The sequence below is a fragment of the Nipponia nippon genome, unplaced genomic scaffold, assembly GCF_047370975.1.
Source record: "Nipponia nippon isolate SJK-2023a ecotype South Korea unplaced genomic scaffold, ASM4737097v1 scaffold_16, whole genome shotgun sequence".
Taxonomy (NCBI): Eukaryota; Metazoa; Chordata; class Aves; order Pelecaniformes; family Threskiornithidae; genus Nipponia; species Nipponia nippon.
The window spans coordinates 5,459,842-5,480,771 of record NW_028262332.1 but is presented as its reverse complement, the minus strand read 5'-3'; the positions used below and the strand labels follow the sequence as shown (position 1 = coordinate 5,480,771).

Sequence of the window (20,930 nt, the reverse complement as noted above, 5' to 3'; positions counted from 1 at the left end):
AAGTGCAATGGACTCCATGTAGTTTTGGAAGCTTTAGTTGGGTTTGTGCTTAATGCTCTTCTCTCGCAACCAATACTCCTATACTTACAAAGGTCTTTTTGTTGGAGCATTTATTAGGTAAATATATTTCTAACACAGATTTTTAGACCTTTGTGGTTCATTTTATTTCTGAGAAAAGCAGCAAAATTGAGAAAAGTGACTCTTGTTCAGTCCTTGAGCTGTGCTTCTGGGTTCTGTTGTGTTGCACATGTAATCTTGCACGCGGCACATACTGCAGTAAGGGGCCACAGTGATACGAGTTTTAATTCTAAATTGATTTCTCTAACTGTAAAAAAAAAACCTTCTTGGATTTGCTGTAATGTAGCCTTTCCGCGATGTCTGTTTTTGGGAAGGGGAGCTTATATACCGCTTGAGGGTGGAGTAGGAAATGTAGTTAGCTGATACACTGCAAGGCAAATCTGATGTTTCTGCAGACACAAGACACTTTCTAATTCCTGTATGATCAGCACATATTTGACTTTGATTATAATTACTCCTGTATTTAGGGAGTTAATACTCTGCAGTCAGGGAACTGAAGAATACTGTGTGCATACAGTTGTGATGTCTAATTTGCTGCAGCTGGAGAAATTATAGTCAATGCATGGAAGTTATTGATGTAGCTAGAGCGTTGCAGTTACGGGTGTCGTGAGAACTGGAGCTGGTGCAGTTGCTGCAGTACTGCAGACGTGCCTTGCTGTTGGAATTGATGCAGCGTGCACATTGTGCTGAGTCGTCGTGATTATGGGAAGGGGTGTAGTTGGCTTGGTTTTATTTATACAAGTGTCCTGTCTATTAAATAGTGATCGGTGTGTTGTAGTTGTTGCTTTCAGTCTCTTGAAGTTGATGTTGTGAACACATAAACAAGGTGGTAGTTCAATTGCTGATTTGGTGAGATTAGCTTATAGCTGAAAACAGCAAAGTTTTTTGTCAATAACCATGTCTTCACACGCTTCAAACATGATGCTTTTTTCCTGTGACACTGAGTGTGGCCTGGTGATGGGAATGGATGTGGTTGGGGTATCTCACCATTTCCATATTAGCAGAAATTTAATCTTAAAGGGGTTAGCCTGATGAAGTGATATTGGGAGTATATGGTCCAGTAGTCTTGCCTCGCACATCACCAAGAAGGGCCATAAGTTCCTCAGAGCCATCAGCTTTGTGACATTTTCTGTGGTTGAGATGACATCTTCTAAAAGTCACCAACAAAGTCTTTTGCTATAGTAATTTTCTTCTTTAGAGATATGACTCAGTGGCCCGTAACAATTTTAATCTTATTAGTGATCGCTTCATTTATGGGGGACCATACATAAAGTTTACTGCAATGTTAGAAGAAGTTACCAAGTTCTGGTACTGGTGGATGGATGGACGAATGAATCAGTGATGAGCTGTAGGTTATGGCCTTCTCTCGATTATTCGTCCTCTAACCTTCAGAGGTTTTGCAATGATCCCAATGGTTGTTGTAAGCAAGAGAGTGTTCAGTGAGGCAACTGGATATTCTTCTGACTTTGCCAGTAAGTTATTTATTGTGGAGGTATAAACCTTTTACTTCCATTGCTTACAATTTGAGAAACCTTTAATGAAAATAAGTTATGTTTTCCACCACTACTGCTTAGCAATAGTATTTCAGACTTAAATATAGACTTTAATGTATTAGATTGCCTCCTTTCATGGGAATATAAATCTCTCACTGCAATATGGTCCTGGATGTCTTGCAGCTATCTCCTCTAACACATTTTCCCTCACACCATGTGTCAAGAGGTTTAATGTTTCATTAACTCCCACAGCATTATGGTCTATTTAAGTTACAGAGCTGCCTTATGTTTTGTGTACCGTTGGGGAGTTGATTGGAATAATTCACTCCTACGCTTTATTTAGAAATGACAGTAATAATGTAAAAAAAAAAAAATTATGCTGTATCTTCCCATCCTTATTATTCATGAAAGATTCTGAAAAATCAAGAATATTTCTTCATGATTTTGCTAACCTCTATCTAGCGAGTTGAATTTAGAGTTCATAATAATTTGTGTATAGTCTGTGACATTTGAAATGAAGAAACAGCTCATGTCTCCCGTTATGCAGGAAAAAAGAGTTGGGAGGATTTCATGAGCTTACTGAGATTTTGGTGCAAATGTAGAACTAAATTAATATGTGAATTGTAAAACAGACATAGGACACCGGAGCATGGTTCCGTGTATAACGCTGCTTTGTTAATACAGCAGCGATAGACCCTGAACAATTGGTGACAACCGTTATCTAATTTCTGTACCGTAAACTCTTCAATGACATTACTTTGCCAGTGCTTCAGAAAGAGCTTTTAATTAGGATATAGTTTTGCGGTGTCTTCAGTAATAATTGCAAGGCTTGTATCAGACATATGGAGGAGTTCACTAGAACTTTTAACAGACTGTTAACTGACTAAATTAAGTCAAAAGATTTTTTTTTTCTTCCTGTTGCTTTCTATGTCATTGATCAGTGTCATTGTGATCAAACTTTTTCCAAGTTAAATTGCAATCTGTGTATTTTATGTTTAGTGACTGTTCTTGAAAGGCTGAGATTCCAACACATTGATAAGACTCCTTAACTCAGGCTGTAAGATGTACTGTTTTACATGTTTTTTTTTGTGAGATTTTTTATTAATGGGCTCTGGATCACCCACCTCCATCTGTTTGCCTTTGTGTTTCTCAGTACTCAGTCAGCAGAAGCCATCGCTGTGTGCTTCTCTTCTGCTCATCTAGATAATAAACTCGATATGAAGCTCAGTATTTTGCACTTCATATACAGAATAGCATTTCATGTATAAACTGCACGAGAACCTGGAAACGTTTGTTAGAATACAGCTACTGTCAGGAATGATGGTAGATGAACATGATGCACGTGTACAAAGGCAAGGTCACTTCTTCACAGAATCCGTAGCGTTAGGTGGTAGAAGCTACTCTTTCCGCAGTAAGATCTGACATGCAGATTACCTTAACGGGAGTAATTTGATCAAAACTTGATTACACTTGCAAAATATTATTTAACATATTTGCTAGCATACTGTGAAGTATGGGTGTAAATAATTAAAAGTAAACAACAGTTGTCCTTGCTTTTGTACTGTTTACTTTGCAGAATACCGAATTCTTCAAATTAACAGAGTCTTTGCATCGTTAGTGTGAATTAACGAGATTCTACTGTAGCTGAATTTTTGTTGCAATTCCTTCCTTAGGAATTGCAATTGGAGTAATAACAGCTGCTTAAAACCCCTGGGTGTAGATTTCTTCCTTGTTAATGATCTGTTCACTAATGATTTAGTATCTCTTGAGAGTTTAGTTTCCAATCTTGAGGTTGTAATACGGAGAAAATAGAATTACCTTTCATTCTTGCTCTCCAGAGTTATCTTGTCATGCTAGAGCCATAAACATTCCCCCTTAGCTGTGGCACTTTTTTTGTTCTTCCTTTGTTTTCAGTTGAAATAGAAAACTGAGAGAAGCAACAAGGCCTACTATTCTTCTCAACCAGAGGCAGAATGTATGTCTCTGACATTAATACAGCTAAATTTGCTGTAGATATCCCAGTTATTTCTCTTCTGAGATGGCTGATATCTTAGATATTTTTATGTAATAAGTGCAAGCCAATACTCCTTTAAATAGCTGCATTTTTTGCTTCCTGCTGAAAAAAATGGCTGTGTGGTTGTTTTGGAGTGAAAAAAATGGTGGGAACTTGGTGGATCCTTACTGAGAATGTAGCATAAGAGCCTGGGTTTATTCTAATAATAATAATATACCTTCTGTGAGCAAGACTGCAGGTAAACAATTTTATTTTCTTTGCACAAGAAGCAGCTTGTAGTGAGGCCAGCTGAGTGTGCAGAAAGCTGACTCGACGAGTGTGTATCTGACATGTTCATCCTTTAATTGTCGGCTCGATACAGTCCTTTCCGTTCAGAAACGGAAGAGAATTTGCAGAAACCTCTCCCCCAAAGAAAGTCAATTTTATCCAGAATACGGGGAGGACTCTTAGGACGATGTTCTAAAATGTGTGCTTGGAGCTTGGGCTTCTCTACTTCCCTTCCCCTCCTCTGCAGTAGGTGCCTGCCGGGTTGTCCGGCGTTGGTAAGTTGTACACTTTGGATGTAAGGATGCTGGGGACGGGGCGGGGAAAGCTTTTTAGACTGTGATAAAAATAATAAAAATGATGAACCACTGTTCAGATATGTGACTCACGGTAGGAAAATAGTGAGACACTATTTGCCTCCTTTAACAGTAGCTGTTTTTAAGTATCATGAATAGTTTCCAGATTCATATTAGAGGTTGGAGGTGGGCAGTCCCGTTCAGCAAATTTGGGTTGCTACTTCTTTCACATTTTCTTCAGGACACAAGCATACACATAGTGGTCGACGTGCAAACTTAAAAATGGCATTGTAAGCTTAGTATGGTCTTGTTTTAATTTAGGAAAATAAGGAAGCCGAATATGAAAAGCTGATCCTTGCTTTAAGAAAGGAACAAAATATTTATTCTACGCTAGTGAAGACCTTCAAGGAATCGGAGAGGTAAGTACTTTTTCTGTTTTGGTGGGTAATGTAAACTCAAAGGGCAAAAGTCAAAAGTTGTGAAAAAAGGTGCAGCTTAACTGGAGTGCTGATTATTTTGTACTGGCCAATTGTTCATAAGGCATAAACTAGCTGTAGTAGTCTCCTTCAAAGAGAACTATTTTTGTAAGGGGGGTTATATTATCTAAATTACTTAAATGTTTCTGAAATATTTCTGTTTGGATTGGAATCTCATTTGAGCCAGGCTTCCATTTGGGTACCAAAGTAAGCAGCTAGATTTTCAGGAGGTACATGTCTTGTGTTGGAATATAGGGGAAAAAATCAAATCGCAGTGAACTTTTGGGTGCTGGCCGATTTGCCGTGGTTTACTCCTGAAATACAGATAATGCTTATCTTAAAAGTGGCGCTGTGAGAATTTTGATGAGAATATAAGCCAGTAAGATTTTGGAGAAGGTTAAACAAAACAGAATAATTGAAGTTTGCATAGTATGCTTTCAATGTGAAGCATTCAGAAGTATGGCAGAAGCAAGTGGTTTTTAACCTTTTAAAATCAAAGAACACGACATTTTAGAAAGAAATCTGTGGCCTACTCTGTATCCTATTATTGCTTGGCAGTTGAGGAGACGTTGTGATAAAATAAAGAAAATTCTTAGCCTTTAGGTAAAATAAATTTAAACGTTTTATAAAAGAAATTACTTTTACTGTTATAATTACAAATATCTTAATTAGGTATTGGCAGCATTTGAGAGCTAGCTCCTGACTCTTCCTGCCTGAAGGCAATGGCTCATACCTGCCAATTTTGTGGGAATGTGCGTTTGTGTTTTGCAGTTGGTTTATAGACCACTGTAGATTGGAACCGTAAAGCGAGTAGCACTAAAGTAGATGAGGTCTGGTATTTGAATTAAGCGCATTAATAGTAATGCCAGCTTATGCTTGGCTACAGCTCAGAAGCTCTTTTAGATACTTGAATCTTTTTCATTAGAAATAGTGATAGAAGTCAGATTATGGAGATTATTTCTTATCTCTGGGAAAATAGCAATGGCTTTCATGACTTTTCTGTTGAACAATCACCAAATGAAGGAAGAAGGCAGTTTGTTTTAATATTTGATATGGAGGGTGTGACCTGCCATTGAAACACCCTCTGTGGGTAAGGCGATTGTCAACGCTATGTAATAATGACAGCAAAGTAACAGCTCTGATACTCGTTTTTCTTAGAATATCTTTCAAATGAGGAACATTATAACTGTAGTTATAATCATTAGGGTAATAGGAGTTTTCCAATTAACTTCTGTAGGATCAGAAGCAGGATCATTAGTTCTGTTTTCTTGATACGGAGTTATAGGATGCACAGAGGAGTGTGTGTTGTGCGGCGATTTGCAGAGGATGGGCAATGATTCAACAGTAGAGCTGAAAGTTGGAGGCAGGTCTTCTCATTTCTTCTCGTAGTTTTGTGGGCTGAGACGTGCTGTAAATGTCATGACGGAAGACCTGAACCCCCAAAGTTCTGGGGAGCTGATGAACAAGCCCTGCAGATAAATTCAGCTTCCTCATTTGTGTAATTGCCATCAGCAGTGGCATGGATTTGGGGAAACATCTGTTTTCTTGCTGACATGTCTTCTTTTAGGCATTATTTATTTTAAGCAACCTGGATGGTTATTTTTCAAAATAAGCTACCGGATGTCAGGACCAAGACATTTCTTGTCTCTTCAAGCAGGGAATCAATGCTTTTCCTTATAAAACCTTTACCTCATGAAAAGGAGAAAATGTGCTTACTTAGCTTCTAGTAATGTGTTGGTTCGCTTTTATTCTTAATTTTTTGCTGAGCATTTAAGAGCTCTCTCTTCAAAGATACTCTTGAGCGAGGGAGAATTGGTTAAAGCAATAGTTTCTTGTGCAGGAAACACTGACAACAGCACACTTGTCAGAAAGCAGACTGAGAGTCTTTTCATACATGCTGTCTTTTAATTAATGCGTTTCTACAATATGCTGTTATTCTCATGCAAGTATGATGTGCTGTATGTTCCTGTATAGTCTTCAGTAAGATGGATTTAAATTTTTTTTTTAAAGATTCTTGAATTCTCTGGCATTTAAAATGTGCAGTGGATTGGAAATTCTACAGCAGCTTAATTTATCTTAAAACACTGAGGTTCTGAGTGAAGTAAATGTGAAAATTAATAATACAATGAGTTCAGTAACACCTTGTTATTTATTTGTTATTAAATCCAATTTATTACATTTTATTACAATTTCAGTTTTTACTGCACTTAAGTCTTTTTATGGACAGATCAGAACTGTCTTGTCGATGTTGTTGAAGGGTACGGGGAAGATCTAGCAAGGGACAGCTAGAGGTGCTGACACTGGAAGGCCTGGGGGACGGTGACTGATGCTACAGTCAGAGCTTCAGTGGTCACCTTGGAAGAAAGCTGCTTAAAGAATTAATTCACGTTGACAAATTATCATTTGTAAGTTTTGGCATTTACACCCCATTGAGATAATTGAGACAATTTAGACCTTAAAAGCAATTTTTACAGACTTTCGGATAAATGAAGAAATAAAACAGTTGCGTCTGGGTCATATTTTCAACGAAACACGATTTTTAATTTTTTTCTTAAGCGGAGCATTAGATTATATAGTGTAGCTCTGTAGCAAAGGAACAAAGTTTCCATGGTCACCTTATAATGGAATACACAGAGCCATCAGTATTATGTGATAATGATATTTTTTTGGCATACTTTTCAGAAGTTAGTAATTTTGATTTGCCTTAAAAGGAATTACACAGAAGTTTGCTGGTTGAATATATCTTCCATGTTTAAGCTGACTTACAAGCAGCACAGCTCAAAACAGCAAGAAAAGGACGTATATGTAAAGGTTTAGTCTCATCTTTCTATGAAGGGATTTGTTTATTCTTATGCATCAAAATGATGTAACTGTGTCATGAAAAACAGCGATGGCTAACGTGAAATGGGCTCTTTGTGGAAGCCTGGAAGTATAAAAGATGCTGAGGTGCACAACAAAATGTTTTGAATTGAATCTTTTAAGATTTTTTTTTTTCCTCTTTTTTTTTTTTTAGTATAAATAGCTTGCAAACGGAACTAAACAACATTTTCATGTTGCGAAAACAACTAGAAGACGACGTTTTAGCTAATCGGAATCTGCAGAAGGTCTTAGAAGATCAGATTAAGGACATTAAAAACCGACAAGGTCTGTATACATGTGCAGCCCATCCCTTTTCTTGATCTTCTTGCACAAAAGAAAACTGGTTTTATTACAGTCAGTTTGCTGGGATGGAGAAGAAACGTTTGAGAGTAGAAAAAGGCGTGAAAAACTTCTTTTTGGCTTTCTATACTGAAAATTATTTGGGGGATTTGTAACAGATTGTCTTTGAGCAATCAGGGCATATACAGAGGGACAGCTTTTCTCTTTCCATGCAGCAAATGTTAGTAATTCTATGGCAATTCCACTGCAGTGATCATTTCAAGCTGCCTACAATTTTGTACCCATAGAATTTACTGTTTTCTGCAGAAGTCAGAGATTCCTGGCTTTGAATGAATCTGTGGCCATGGGATCACTTTCTGACTGTGGAACGTTATTATTTCACCATACTTTGGTACAGAGCTTGTGTCTCTGGAAATGGCTGGGCTCCTCCTAACAGAAGAAGGGTTTCCAGAGACAGAAAAAACAACCTGAGGTTTTGTTATTTTGTAATTCAGAAATAGCGGAGCTTTTAAATATAATTTATCTTCTGGCTTTTTTGTTGTACTTATTTGGAGGTGTTTTTAGTATATACTTAAGATATAGAAAAGAATAGTGTAAGTGGCCATTGTTAAATATTGTTTACTGCATATGTACAGATGTATCTGTTTTATTCCATAGGGGATATATAAATAACAATAAAGCCTGTTCACTTACCCCTTTAAACTTAGATTTAGCATCACTCCCTTGACAGCTATGATAAGTGACAAAAGGTAAGCTTGTGCCGTTTCAGCTTCCAACCTTAAAAGCACAGAGATGATGAAGAACCAGGGTAGGCCAAAGGGTCTTGTGCATACTCCTGGGTTCTCAAGAGCAGTTGTGCTGAGTGTGAGGCTGCTAGGAATGAAGGCTCTGAAAGTTAGTAATCATTTGTGAAGCTCTGGGTCCTTGCAGCAGCCATGGGGATCAGTGTCAGAGCTGGGAGTAGGATTTGGATGTCTCTTCTTTGTCCTAATTTAGATATGCTTCCTCCCTATCTAATGAGATATATTTATAGAATTAACTGTCATCTGTATTGTAAATGAACAGGTGTTTATTGAAACATAACAAATCATTCCTGCAGTTACAGAGGAAATTAATAAGTAGCTATTTTCAATTCAATTAATGCAATCTTTTGACCCAAAAGCAAAATAAATGCAGTAACTTTGTCTAACCCGGCTTTTTGCCTGGAGACCTTGAGTTCATGTTCGTAAAAATATAGTTAAAATATAGTTAAAACTATTCATGCCTTACTTATCCTTCCTAAAAATTATTTCTAATTGTAATGCTAAATATGCAAATTATAATTCAGAATTACATTCACAGCTCATGCTGATAACCACAGAAAGTACAGCCGCAGAAAATACAGCGTGTCTATGTGTCAGAAGCACAAAGAAATATGAGGACAAAATTAGTTCAATTAAACAGAAAGCGTATTTTGGGGGATGAAACATTTTAACTGGCCTCCCACAGACTTACTAGTAGGTTCTTATTTGAAAAGTCCTGTCTTTGTATTTTATGCTATGTTTTCCTGCAAATAAAGTTTCTGAAATAATTCCTGTCCTTGGTTATTTTGACAGATGAAACACTGTCTTTCTGCGGAGATCAAACATCTTATATGAGTATCTGTTTAGGAGAGCAAGATCATTTAAACCTACAGATAGACCATCTGTCTCTTGAAGAACTTAAGAAAAAGGTATTGATTTTTTTATTATTTACTGTTTGCAATGGCTTAATTCTGCTTCGTTTGTAGTTTGTACATCTCTCACAAAAAGGTTTATTTAGGTACAGTTGGGTAGTTCTGAAAGGATTTGAAGTTCTCGTCTCTGTGGTTTGTGATCCACCTTTTATGAACGATTTAGTCTTTGTTACACCCATGAGCTTCAGAATCAGCTGAAAGATAGGTGGCTTGCTGCAAAGATTTTATGCTAGTTAGATACCTGGATTCAAGTTTCAGACTCAATACCATATTTTAGTCATCACGAAGTATACCAACTCCAAAGAAAATTTTTTGCATTAAGTATCTCACAACGTGTATTCCATGCATCTTTATTAATCATGAAGATGGTAGTGGTGTCTATAGTTTATACTTCTGTACAGCACACTCCATCCCAGGATTTGCAAATCTTTCGGTAAATATGGCATGTTATAAAATAACCCTGAGGTAAGTTAATGTTGTCTCCATTCTACATAAGGAGAACTGAAATTCACAGAAATTAAATGTGCAGACCATTGTCATACGATAAATCAGAATCGGAGTTCAGAACTTGTTCTTCTGACTCCTTATCCTGTGCAGTGACCTCTGATCCACGCACCAATTTATGATAAGGCATTATTTTGAATATGGTCGCTTGGGAGTGGACATAAGTGAAGTTTTATATTTCTCCTGGCCAGCTGAATTTGTAGGCAGGTGTTCAAAATCTGGACGTGGGTAATCTGAAGGAAAGAAGTTTGCCTTACACTGAACAGGTGTCAATAAAAAAAGCCCCAGATTGTGTCCCAGTCCCATTCTGGGGTTATACCACTTTTCTCCCTGAACATACTCCCTTCAGTAGGTTCAGAGACGCTCACTAGCAAAAGATGTTTATAAACTGTTTCTTACCTCAAATAGGGTTTGTATGCCTGAAAGCTGATCTGCTTTTTCCAGATATATCAATGGTCTAATAAAAAGATTTCACTTTCTTCTGCAAACATTGTCTTATTCGTACACTGCATGAGTCTGTGACAGTAGTGTCTGTTTAAGAGTCTTGTACATGATTATCCATTCAGATTTTGTATCTGTGAAACGACTCGGAATGATAATGGCCTATAAAGGGTGTTTGAGATAGAAGAACAGGTTGTTTCTGAATGCTACTGTTTCCCTGTAATGCTGGTTTCCCTTGCGCTAAAGTGATTCTTCTCAAGTCATCCTGTTGGTGTGAGGTGCCCTCAGGTTTCTTCTTGCTACTGAGTTGTGAAACTTGATACCTCAATAACACGGTTGGAAACTACAGTCATACAAGTCAAGATTTCTTGAACACTAACTCACAAATATATAATCATGTTTTTCATGCATAGTGAGATTGCCTCATGAGCAGATGTAGAAGCCCAGGCCTTCCAACTCTGCAGTTTAGATTTAGCTGGAGATTTATATATCATCATTTGTTTCATACTAGTATGGATGTTACTGGTTTTGCTTGTTCTTCCTGTGGTTATTTAGGTTACTGACCTTCTCTTGATGGTTAAGGATCTGCAGTCGATTAATCAAGAACTTAGGAAAAAGCAGCTTGGACTTTGTACAACAGATTCTCAAGGGAAGGAAGCACTGAAAATATTAAACCACAATGAGGTAGGTTTTCTGAGTTGAAGAAGCGAATCTGACTCTCACATGTAATATATCTTGTGGAGTCATTTACATCAGTGCAGAACGAGTGTAAAACCCTCGGGGCTTAGGTTGCTAATTCCTTATAATAACTTTTTAAATTAATGATGTAAACAACTTTAAGATGTTAGCACAACAGAGAATCAGCTCAATGCAAGTGTTCAGTGATGTGTCAAGTTGATTTTAAGGAAACAATTTACACATTAAAATATTAATTGGGTCTGTGACATATTTGTTTTGCCAATTGAATGGGGAGGAAATAGTTAATTTTACAAAGAAAGCAATATGTTATATAACATTTTAGCTATTACTGAATGTCTGCTTGTCTACTGTTCAAGAGTCATTCTCTCGCTGTGTCTAATTCCGTAAGAGCTTAGTTCATATTTCCTCTGCATCTACAAAACAACTAGGGTTCACCAAGAAAGAACAGCACTTTGGGTCGCTTAAATGCATGGTTGTTCCTTCATATAGAATATAGAAGTATGTGAAGAAGTGGCCAGCATTGTGGTAGATTGCTGAGAGGTGCAAGGAAGTAATCATTGGTGGGTGTTTCATTCTTTTGCCCAAAGCTAAGACTGTTTTTAGCTCTGAGGAAGAAGTAGTCTTGGCAAAACACTTCCACTGAGAAGCATTTGGGGTGCTGGGTCCCCATGTGTCGTCTTATGTGTGAATGATGAAGGATGTTCAGGAGGCTCTGGTAGATTCTAGTGAACCTTCTAGCTTGTTTGAAAGTATGACTTGAAATGTGGCTGGTAGTACTCTCCTTTATATTGTAGCGTGGGTTTTGCTTTCAGTTACATTGTTCTGGTGCACCACATGTTGAATAGGAAGGTAAAAATATAAAAGGAATAATGATGGTGCTAGTATTTTGTGTCTTGAATTTCTGAATTAAACTCAAAAGAACAAAAAATGAGGAATAGTTTGAGTCAGTTACATGTAGGGATTGCCTAATTCTAGAACTGGGACTGTGGTATTGATGGTTTTTCTGCAGGACAGTTTATTCCGCAGGACTCTAGAAAAAGGGTCATGTCTTACCGTATGTGCTGCAGATGCACTGGGAGCAATCATCAAAAGTCATGAAATATTCTTGCTTTTTCAGTTTTAAGACATACTCGTGTTGCCTTTAATTGAAATACATTTTAAAATATAGATCGACCTTTAGGGGTGCCATGGCTTTTATTAAAATAATGAATTTACATGTTACTGTAATAGGTTTGCATGAAAAGCTTGTGGGCAATCTGTTTCAGAGTGCCTGCACTTTCTATAGATTAATATTTTTAGCAATTTGCCTCGTCACCCTGCAGAGGGTGCTGCACCCCCACTGATGCCGTGGTTAAGACCAACGGAATTCGTGTCTGTGCTAAGATTATCGTGACAAGATACTGTGTGCTCCTGCGTTTGTCGCGGCATGAAAAGTGCGTGTAGGGCTACTTACTCAAGAAGCTGTCTACGTGACGTTAGGTGTAGAATGACAAAGAGTGAAGCTTGTGAAATATAAATAAACCTCAAAATTCTGCTAAAGGAAATAGGGAAGTAAAATACAGTATTTTAACCTGTGCCAGAATGATAATAGTACTATGGAGCTCAAAAGTGAAAGGATCTGTAATTAAAAGTTTTCAGTTTAAAATGTGCCATTTAATCAATCTTGACAGTAAATGGCAACCTGGATTTCGGGTTATGGATTGTGACAAGCGTGTGTTTTGCATATTAATAACCATTGTCAAAAAACCTAAGTTCTATTTTTCTGTGTATATTTTGGGCTAGAATTTGTTGGCAGGTAGTGCTGAGATGACACTAACATATGTGCTATAAGAGGAATTTGGACAGACAAGGGAAGATGTATCCTTCTCAGGTTCTTAAAATGAACTCATCTTTCTTTTCCTTCACAAAGCTGGAGCACAAATGAGATGAATCTGCATGTTGGTGCATCTGCAGGGCATCTCCCAAAGGTCTGACAGCCCCTAGTACTCTATTTCTTGGCTTCATGTTCAGAAGGGAGGGAGAAGGAGGAGAGAAAAAGGTTGTTTTTGTACTGTCCTCTGAACATCTGCTTTCTCCGAGAGAAGCAGCCTCAGTGATTTCAGCCTTCAGGGCTCCAGGGATCTTTGCAAACCAAGCATATCACCGATTCATTTAGGGAAAACATTCTCAAGGTTTTCAGTCTCCAAGGAAATACTTTAAACAGGCAGCTTATTCTTGGTAGACATTTTTTCTGGCCTTAAGACACTTATTTTCTTTTAATATTTTGTTGAACATTAGGTTGTATTCCTTGGAGCACAGAAAGTTTCTTTTCAGCCTCTCAGACACAGGACCATAGGAGCAGCCTCAAACTGCAGTCATTTGTTGTAATAGTGTGCCATAACCTCTTGGTCCTATGTAATAGTCTCATTCTACGAAGCATCACTTATTAAGCCAAATACTGGTCTGGGAAAAGCAAATACTAAAAAATGGTGAGTCATAAAAGGCTGCTTTGGGTGGATATCTTATATGTGCAAAGAAGTTTAATTTTAATACACCTGAATCTACACATGGAAGATTAAACCTTAGCAGGTTGTTTTTTTTTTTTTTTATAATAGCTAACATTATTGGACTTTTGGCATCCCATGATTACAAGAAAAATATATTTTTTTATAATGCATGCCCTTGCTATATATCACAATCCTGTCTGTGTCTTCCTCTAGTTTTCAGATTGTCTTTACTTTGTGTTGTCCTAGAAAACAAAGTCTGAGTGAAAATACCAAAATAATTCAAGCATGACTCAGAAGTTAGTTTTCAATGCAGATTTCTAATAGTAAAAGGCAAATATATTGATATGCTGTGCCATCCGGTTCCTACCTTTTAAAATTCATACTTAACACCATTAGAGTTGCTTATACTGCTAGGGGTTGGAAGATAAAAAGGCTTTTCTCATTTATTTCAAATATATATATCTATGCATCCATTCTGTGCATACTCAATTAAAAAAACCCAAACCCACACTTGCATTCAATTCCCAGTGTTCTTCGGAAGCAAAAATAACGCTCCCTGCAGAATCCTGTTTGTCTGTGATGGACTGACAAGCCGTGAGCCAAGACCTTCCAGCATGTGATACTGGGGAAGCAGGTTTCTCTTTTCATGCCATAAGTTTCAGCACTGCGCTGTATATCCATCGAAGCTATAAATATCACATCTAAGACCCCTAGGCACCAGTTTCCTTCCTTCCAGTCTGTCATCTGAGTCTCTGTACCTATAATCTCAATTTTCTATAACTATCCTCAAGATTCTGCTTTTTGTGTCTTAAGGTAATTTTTCTTTAGCCCAAGTTGTACCAAAATATGACTGTTATACACAGCAGTGCTGTATTATTGCCATAAGTGCTTTAAGACTAGTGTTTTTATTAAATGCAAGTTTGAATTCGCTGTGCTGTATCCTACCTATGGTTTAGGCGTATTAGGCATAGCATCGTTAATATTTACCATCACTCTCGCATGCTTCTACTATTTAATGAGATTCTAGCAGCAAAGATCCTATATATCTTTTTCTATTAGATGGGGAAATGTTGCTATAAACCAAGATGATATAAATGTCCAATTTGGTCTTCTCCCAGGGGAGTGGTGGTCACTCATGATGGATCCCAAAGTGGGGCGAAAGGCGTTTCTTGTACTCAGGTTGTTGTCTGGCAGGCTGTGCCAGAATGTGGCTATTGAATATAATAATTCTTTGTAAATACGAGTTCTTCTTATGATCAGTATTAAACCGACATAGGCAAGGCTAAACTCTATCCTCTGTTGTCAGAGGAAACTGAGGAAAGGAGGTGAGTTGTAAGCGAGATGAAAATATTCTCCGTGAACTGCGTGGAGGTGAAGCTCGCTCAGGCGTGGTCTTCACTGCCGTTGAGAGAGGAGCAATGTGTGCGTCTCGTCCCGTGCTTTGCCGATCCGTTGCCGAGATGTAGCATCCCGTAAACCAAAGGGATCTTGCTGTCGGTTATGCTGATGTCAGGAACTTGGGTTCTGCTACTAAACAAGCTGAGTCTTCCTCCTCCTCTTTGCTTGGGAAATATTAGTGATGGGAGATGGGTTGGCAAATAGGGAGAAAAAGATGATTTGGCACCGTTTGCTACAAATGGGCAAATTTGGGCAAGACAAAGCAGATTGTAACCTTCAGTGTTACAGTAAATCTTTTTAGTGTATAGCAAGCTACACGTGCTTTGTTTTAAAACCATCTATTTTGTGGATGCTGGAGAACAGCCTGGAATTGGGTAGCAAATGAAAATAAATTCTGGAAATTGGGAAATAAAATAGGCACAATGAGAACATGACCGAAGATATAGAGGTCCTTTGCCAGAAGAGGTTAAGTGCTTTTTATATTTTTTTGTAAATTCCGAGGAGAAAGAGTTAAATAAAAATGAAGGAATGTATAAGATAAAGTTTCACTGTATTTAATATGAGTCATTCCTGGTTTTTATATTAATTTCCTTTGATCTTGTTGAAGAAATCTAATTCAGTGTTTGTTACTTTGTATTACAGGCTTTTTTTATTTTTCTTTTAAGACATGTCACTGACTTATTTATGCATGTTTCATATCACAGTATTTTTTTTGTGCTACATTTTCACATCATTCCATACTTTGTGTAGTGTCTTGAAATAACAGAGGAGCCTGCGATGCAGACCGAAGCTGGTGACAATGACAGGAAGATGCAGAACAGTCAGTTTTCTGAGAGGGTCAGTCAGGTAGGGCTCCGCTCTGGGTACAGTACTCTTTTCTCTGCATGCCGCTAAAAATTCCTATTTTCTTAGGACACAAAGTCTTTTGCAAACAAAGCATACTTTTCTTGATACCTGATTTTGCTTTCAACTAATTGTTATCCCAAAGAGTTTCTGAAAGCTTTTTCCTGTATTTTTCTGCTGCTAGGGTTTTGCAGTCAGGGTAGCTTTCGTTCTGGTCCTTGTTTTCTCTTGTTTGAGTACTCATAATCTTCCTCAATGGGGATGACAGAGAGTCCCTTGAAATTGTGTTTCTTTACATACGCACACACTGATCTTCAGCCGCCATTGCAGCCAGGCCCACAGTCCAAGTTGTGTAAGATTCACTTGCTGCTATGATTGAGGGAAAAATACCGTACATCCTTCTTTAGGGTTGAAATACTTAATGTCTTGGTAACTTGTTGGCTGCGTTTTCGTACGTACAGGAATCTGCTGTGCTCTTATTCTCTCATTCAAAAGTGAGGTAATATAAAGCATCATGGAATCACAAAGTAATGCAGGTTTCAAGGGACCTTAGAGGATCAGAGAGTCCAATTAAGTTGATCCTTTCTGGTTTAAAAATTATAACATGCTAAAATATGACACAGAACGGGGCATTTTGATTAGTGATGTCGGAGAATAATGACGTTCTGTTCCCTGAAATTTGTGATTTCTGTGTTTTCTCTGTTTGCTAGGTATGCCTTCAGGTATCTTTGGATTTTTCTTCTGAGCTGGATAAGCAGGTAAATGATGTATTGTAAAGGGTCTCTTGACTCTTAAACATCTTAATCTCTCACTGCTGATGTCTGCTGATGGAAACTGTATCCAAATGAGCCCAGTGTAAATTCTCACGTAATTGAAACAGAAAACTTTCATTGATTTAAATGGCGGTTCAATTACTGGAGAGAGCCCATGTAGAAACTTCCTAGGACACGTCTATGGTGTTGCATACAAAAAGTTGGCAGTTTGTAAATACTTCAAGCTGCATCCTGTCCTGGTCATCAGGGCTTACATCTGGAGACCCCAGGACAGAATTTGGTGCTGTAAAGACAGGTGATTCAAAGGTGAACTAATAAAGTTAGCTTGCAATCTGCAGGCAACATTCCAGAAGTTTCATGCCTCTTCATAGATAAAGACCTTGAGGGAAATCTACTTACTACTATCACTATGAATTAATCATATGAAATAGATGTTAATTAGTTTTTCTATTAATAAATAGTAAGTGAAATGTCTGTGGATGCTTCTTAATGTAGATAAAGAGCATCAGGAATTGCAAAACCCGATTACAAAAAGATTACGGCCCTGGATTTAGTAGAACATTGCATACCTGTGTAATAAGAAAATGTTTGGAATTTTTTAACAGATAACTCCATCAGGCTCTTCAGAGAATTTCTGCAAAGATAGACGTTATAGGAGTCCCAATAAGCCTCAGTTTGAACATGATACAACTGGCAAGCACCTTGGCAGAATAGGAATGAGCGAACATGAAACAGAAGAGAACTTGCTCACATCTCTTTTAAGAGAAAATAGAACATCTGTACTGGAATCTACGTAAGTATGAGGGATATGCACTGCTTTTGACAGTATTTCTATTTGAGAAGAGAATAAAGTAATTTTGCTAAAGTGAATTTAGATAATGGCACTGTCTAATTTACCTGAGAGATTGGCAAGGCGCCTTCAGAGCCATTTTAGTCTATCATGCAATTAAGTAATTAGGAAACATACTATCGGTAGAAATCCTTATGAAAAACCCATTACAAGAAAAAAACTCTCCAAAGTTACTGGTATACGGAGCTTTACTGTAGGGACTGATTGTTTTCAGGATGGGGTCGAGGAGTGTTAAAGGGCTCAGATGATATTATGTGGGGGTTTTTTTTGGTTTTTTTTTTAAATAAAATATCTGAGAGCACAGGCCAGTGAAAGGTGGTGTGGTGGAGGGGACGACACTCTACTGCTGTAAAAATTGTACGTGTAAGGAAGTGAGGACGGAGGAAATGGAGTTACAATGACTGTTTCACAGGGTTAGTGTTGAATGGACGTTACTGTACGCTTTGCGGCCTTTGCCGTTTCATCTGAACTGGTTGGACAGAGGTTTGCTCTCTGTCAGCAGTTTAGGGAGTCTGTGCCCATGTGCTGCGGTTGACTAATGGGTTATTCCAGTGTAATCACTTGTAGGACTGTGCTGAGATGAACCATGTTGTAAGTACTTAGGTCACTTTTCATGCAGGAGAAAATACTTGTGTAACTAAATCTGTATAAGCCCTAGTGTAACCAATGTTTTTCAAGTGTGTGTGTTACACTATGGTTTGATCACTATGGTTGAAAGGGTGGTCAAGCATTGGAACAGGCTGCCCAGGGAAGTGGTTGAGTCTCCATCCCTGGAGGTATTTAAAGAACAGATAGATACGATGCTCGAAGACATGGTATAGATGGACTTGGCAGTGATAGGTTAACGGTTGGACTCGATGATCTTAAGGGTCTTTTCCAACCTTGACGATTCTATGATTCTATGATCAATTCCCCGCTGAAATGCTCATTTCCATAGAAACTGGACAATACCAAGCAAGAAAAGAGTATATAGAAAACTCACTCCCTGACTAGTTTTGTTTCCCCCAATTTCATGCTTACACTACTTAATCTCCTGGTTGAAAACTGAATTAGAGCTTTGCTGGAGATCATTCTCATTTTCCTTTCCTAGTTCTCTCCACCCTGTAATGACTATGTACAGCATTACGGGACTTTTCTCAGTGCCCATCAGTGCCCCCCTTCAGCTAGCCATAGCGCTTTCCAGAGAGTGATTGGAATGACCTTCCGTATACGTTGTGCTCGGCAATGCTGGCAGCAGAGTACCCTGTGGAATTACACAAGTCAAATCGGGTTTTCTGTGTTCAGCATCCACTGCGGTTGGCTTTACTCAAGCAATTCTGTGTTTTTACATTACTGTTTAAAACTCTCTAACACACATAAATGGTCTTAGTTGTCAAAGCACTAGGTAGTGGTAAATGAGGAGATACTACTCTCTTAGAGGATGAATAGATAACATTGTTTTATTTGTTAACTTTACTTAAAAGTCTGCTAATGAGTGATTCCAGCACCACCATCTTTACCACTCTAGTGTGTAATCTTTTCTATGTTCAAGTATAAATGGCCAGATTGACTGGTTGTGAGCCTGTACTTTGCATAACTTAATTCTCACTGATGCCATTAGATGCCAGAGAAAGACATGAAAAGCCTAGTTAGCTTCTACCATTTCAGAGGCTGGCTATACAAATGCGGTTGTTTTAAATGCCGGTTTATATGTTTACTAGCACAAACAGCTCTCTATTGGATGCATGAAATCATCTGTAGAATTTGAGGGCTTGCTTATGCTTTAAATGTCTCTTACTTGGCTTCAGTTTCACTTAAAATATTGCTTTCCAAACTGTTGTCCATGGACCACTAGTTATCTGTGGGGCAGTTTGGTGGTCTGCAGTGAGCTGTTTTTGCAGGCTTTTGGCTGCTTTCTCAGTTTCCATCTTCCCTTTTGCCTTAGAAATACATGAAGCGATAGATTTTCAGAAAAACTCAACAGCTAGAGTCTCCTGCGGTTTTGGTAGAATTTTATTTTTAAGGTAGTTAAATCAGAGGGTAAACTCTTTTGAAAATCCAGTCATATTTCTTATATTTCTGTGTTGCGTAAGCAATTGATTTAGTTGCCAGAGGTTTGGTATCTGCTCAGGAATGGGGAGAGGGGCAGTAGAGCATATATGGTCATAAATAGGAGAAAAGCACTGACGAGATAATATATGATATACCTCATGTTGTGAAAAGGTTTCAAAACCTCTCTTCATTAGTGAGCAATTCATTAGAGAGTAAGACGGAATCTCCTGGGAATTTCAGATATGTCGAGACACTGCAAAAGAGTTTCTTAGAAGGTATTCTTGTTTGCTTAAATAAAAATCAAAATTCATGCTTTTTCTTTTCTCTTCTCTTTCCTGAGTATAGAAGAGAAGAACAAATGAAAGCTGTGAATGAACTGTTAGATCATCTGAACGCAACTGAGGAAGAATGTTCAAGTGAAGACACAGAGAAAAAGGATGAAAAAGATCTTAGGCAAATGATTATTCAACTAAGAGCTGAACTCAAACATTTCAAGCAGGTCAATAAATTCTTAACGCAGCAAGTAGAATTGAAATCAACTTTTGATGGGAAAGAGCAGCTTTATCCAGATGCAATGCCACAGATTAATAAGGATATTGAGTTGTTGAAAGTGGAATTGAAAGATGCAGCTACACAAACAATGACTTTAGAGAGTAATGTCATGAGATTCAAACATGAAGGCAATAAAGGAGCCTCAGAAGAAAAACCAAAATATTCAAGATTAAATGCAGAAAGAGAACATCAGCAAGAAAATGTGTATAAGAAGGGTGAACAGCATGAAAGACTTTTTTTTACAAGGAGAACAAATGGAGTAAGTTCATTTAAGATTCTCTTTTTGATACTTGGGGAATAGATTTATAAAAGAGAAAAATATGTTTCATTTCTAATATTAAATCTTGCTTTTGTGTAATTTTTAGAATTAGAAAAAGAGTAAGCCAAATATATTTTAGATAATTGTTCTTAATGTTCAGAGCTTTTCATCGCATACTTCAGTGTGCTTTAGAACATTAATTAATTGAATTTCAATCCTCACCAGGACCAGATACTAGTAAATATTATAGCTTTTGGAAAAAGAGATAGTTTATAGCATAATGGCCTGATTCTGTGCTACCTTATTTCTCCATATAATATATAGATATCCCATATAATGCCTCCATAGATATTCATGATGTGCAGAACCAGAGCATTCTGAACTGATAGCTTATTATGTGTAAATGGCAAATGCGTTCTGGAAAATCGAAGACTTGCATAATGTCTGAGAGCATGCCGGTAAAGAGTTAATGGTAGACTTCAACAAACTCAAATCTTAATTTTAGGCTTTTATTAACGTCTTATCATTGTGTCTTGCTTTTAGAGAAGTATGACCAGTAGTACTCTATAAACTGTGCGGGCAGTTCTTCTTATTTGTTTG

The 20,930-nt window shown here is 37.7% G+C and overlaps 1 protein-coding gene across 8 annotated transcripts in view; it reads left to right on the top strand.

The window, feature by feature from the left end:
• CDK5RAP2 (CDK5 regulatory subunit associated protein 2) overlaps positions 1–20,930 on the top strand; it is an 83,927-nt gene that overhangs the window by 28,164 nt on the left and 34,833 nt on the right. For 6 of the 8 annotated variants that reach the window (XR_015703669.1, XR_015703670.1, XM_087752813.1 and 3 more), the window contains 8 exons: positions 4,467–4,564; positions 7,635–7,765; positions 9,376–9,491; positions 10,995–11,123; positions 15,773–15,868; positions 16,576–16,623; positions 17,244–17,431; positions 19,865–20,330. Coding sequence is in view for 6 of the 8 variants with exons in the window: in XM_087752813.1 (XP_087608939.1) it covers positions 4,467–4,564; positions 7,635–7,765; positions 9,376–9,491; positions 10,995–11,123; positions 15,773–15,868; positions 16,576–16,623; positions 17,244–17,431; positions 19,865–20,330 (1,272 nt within the window). In the remaining 2 variants the exon portion in view is untranslated. The remainder of the gene's footprint in view (positions 1–4,466; positions 4,565–7,634; positions 7,766–9,375; positions 9,492–10,994; positions 11,124–15,772; positions 15,869–16,575; positions 16,624–17,243; positions 17,432–19,864; positions 20,331–20,930) is intronic. The other 2 variants (XM_087752812.1, XM_087752814.1) reach the window with 2 other exon arrangements.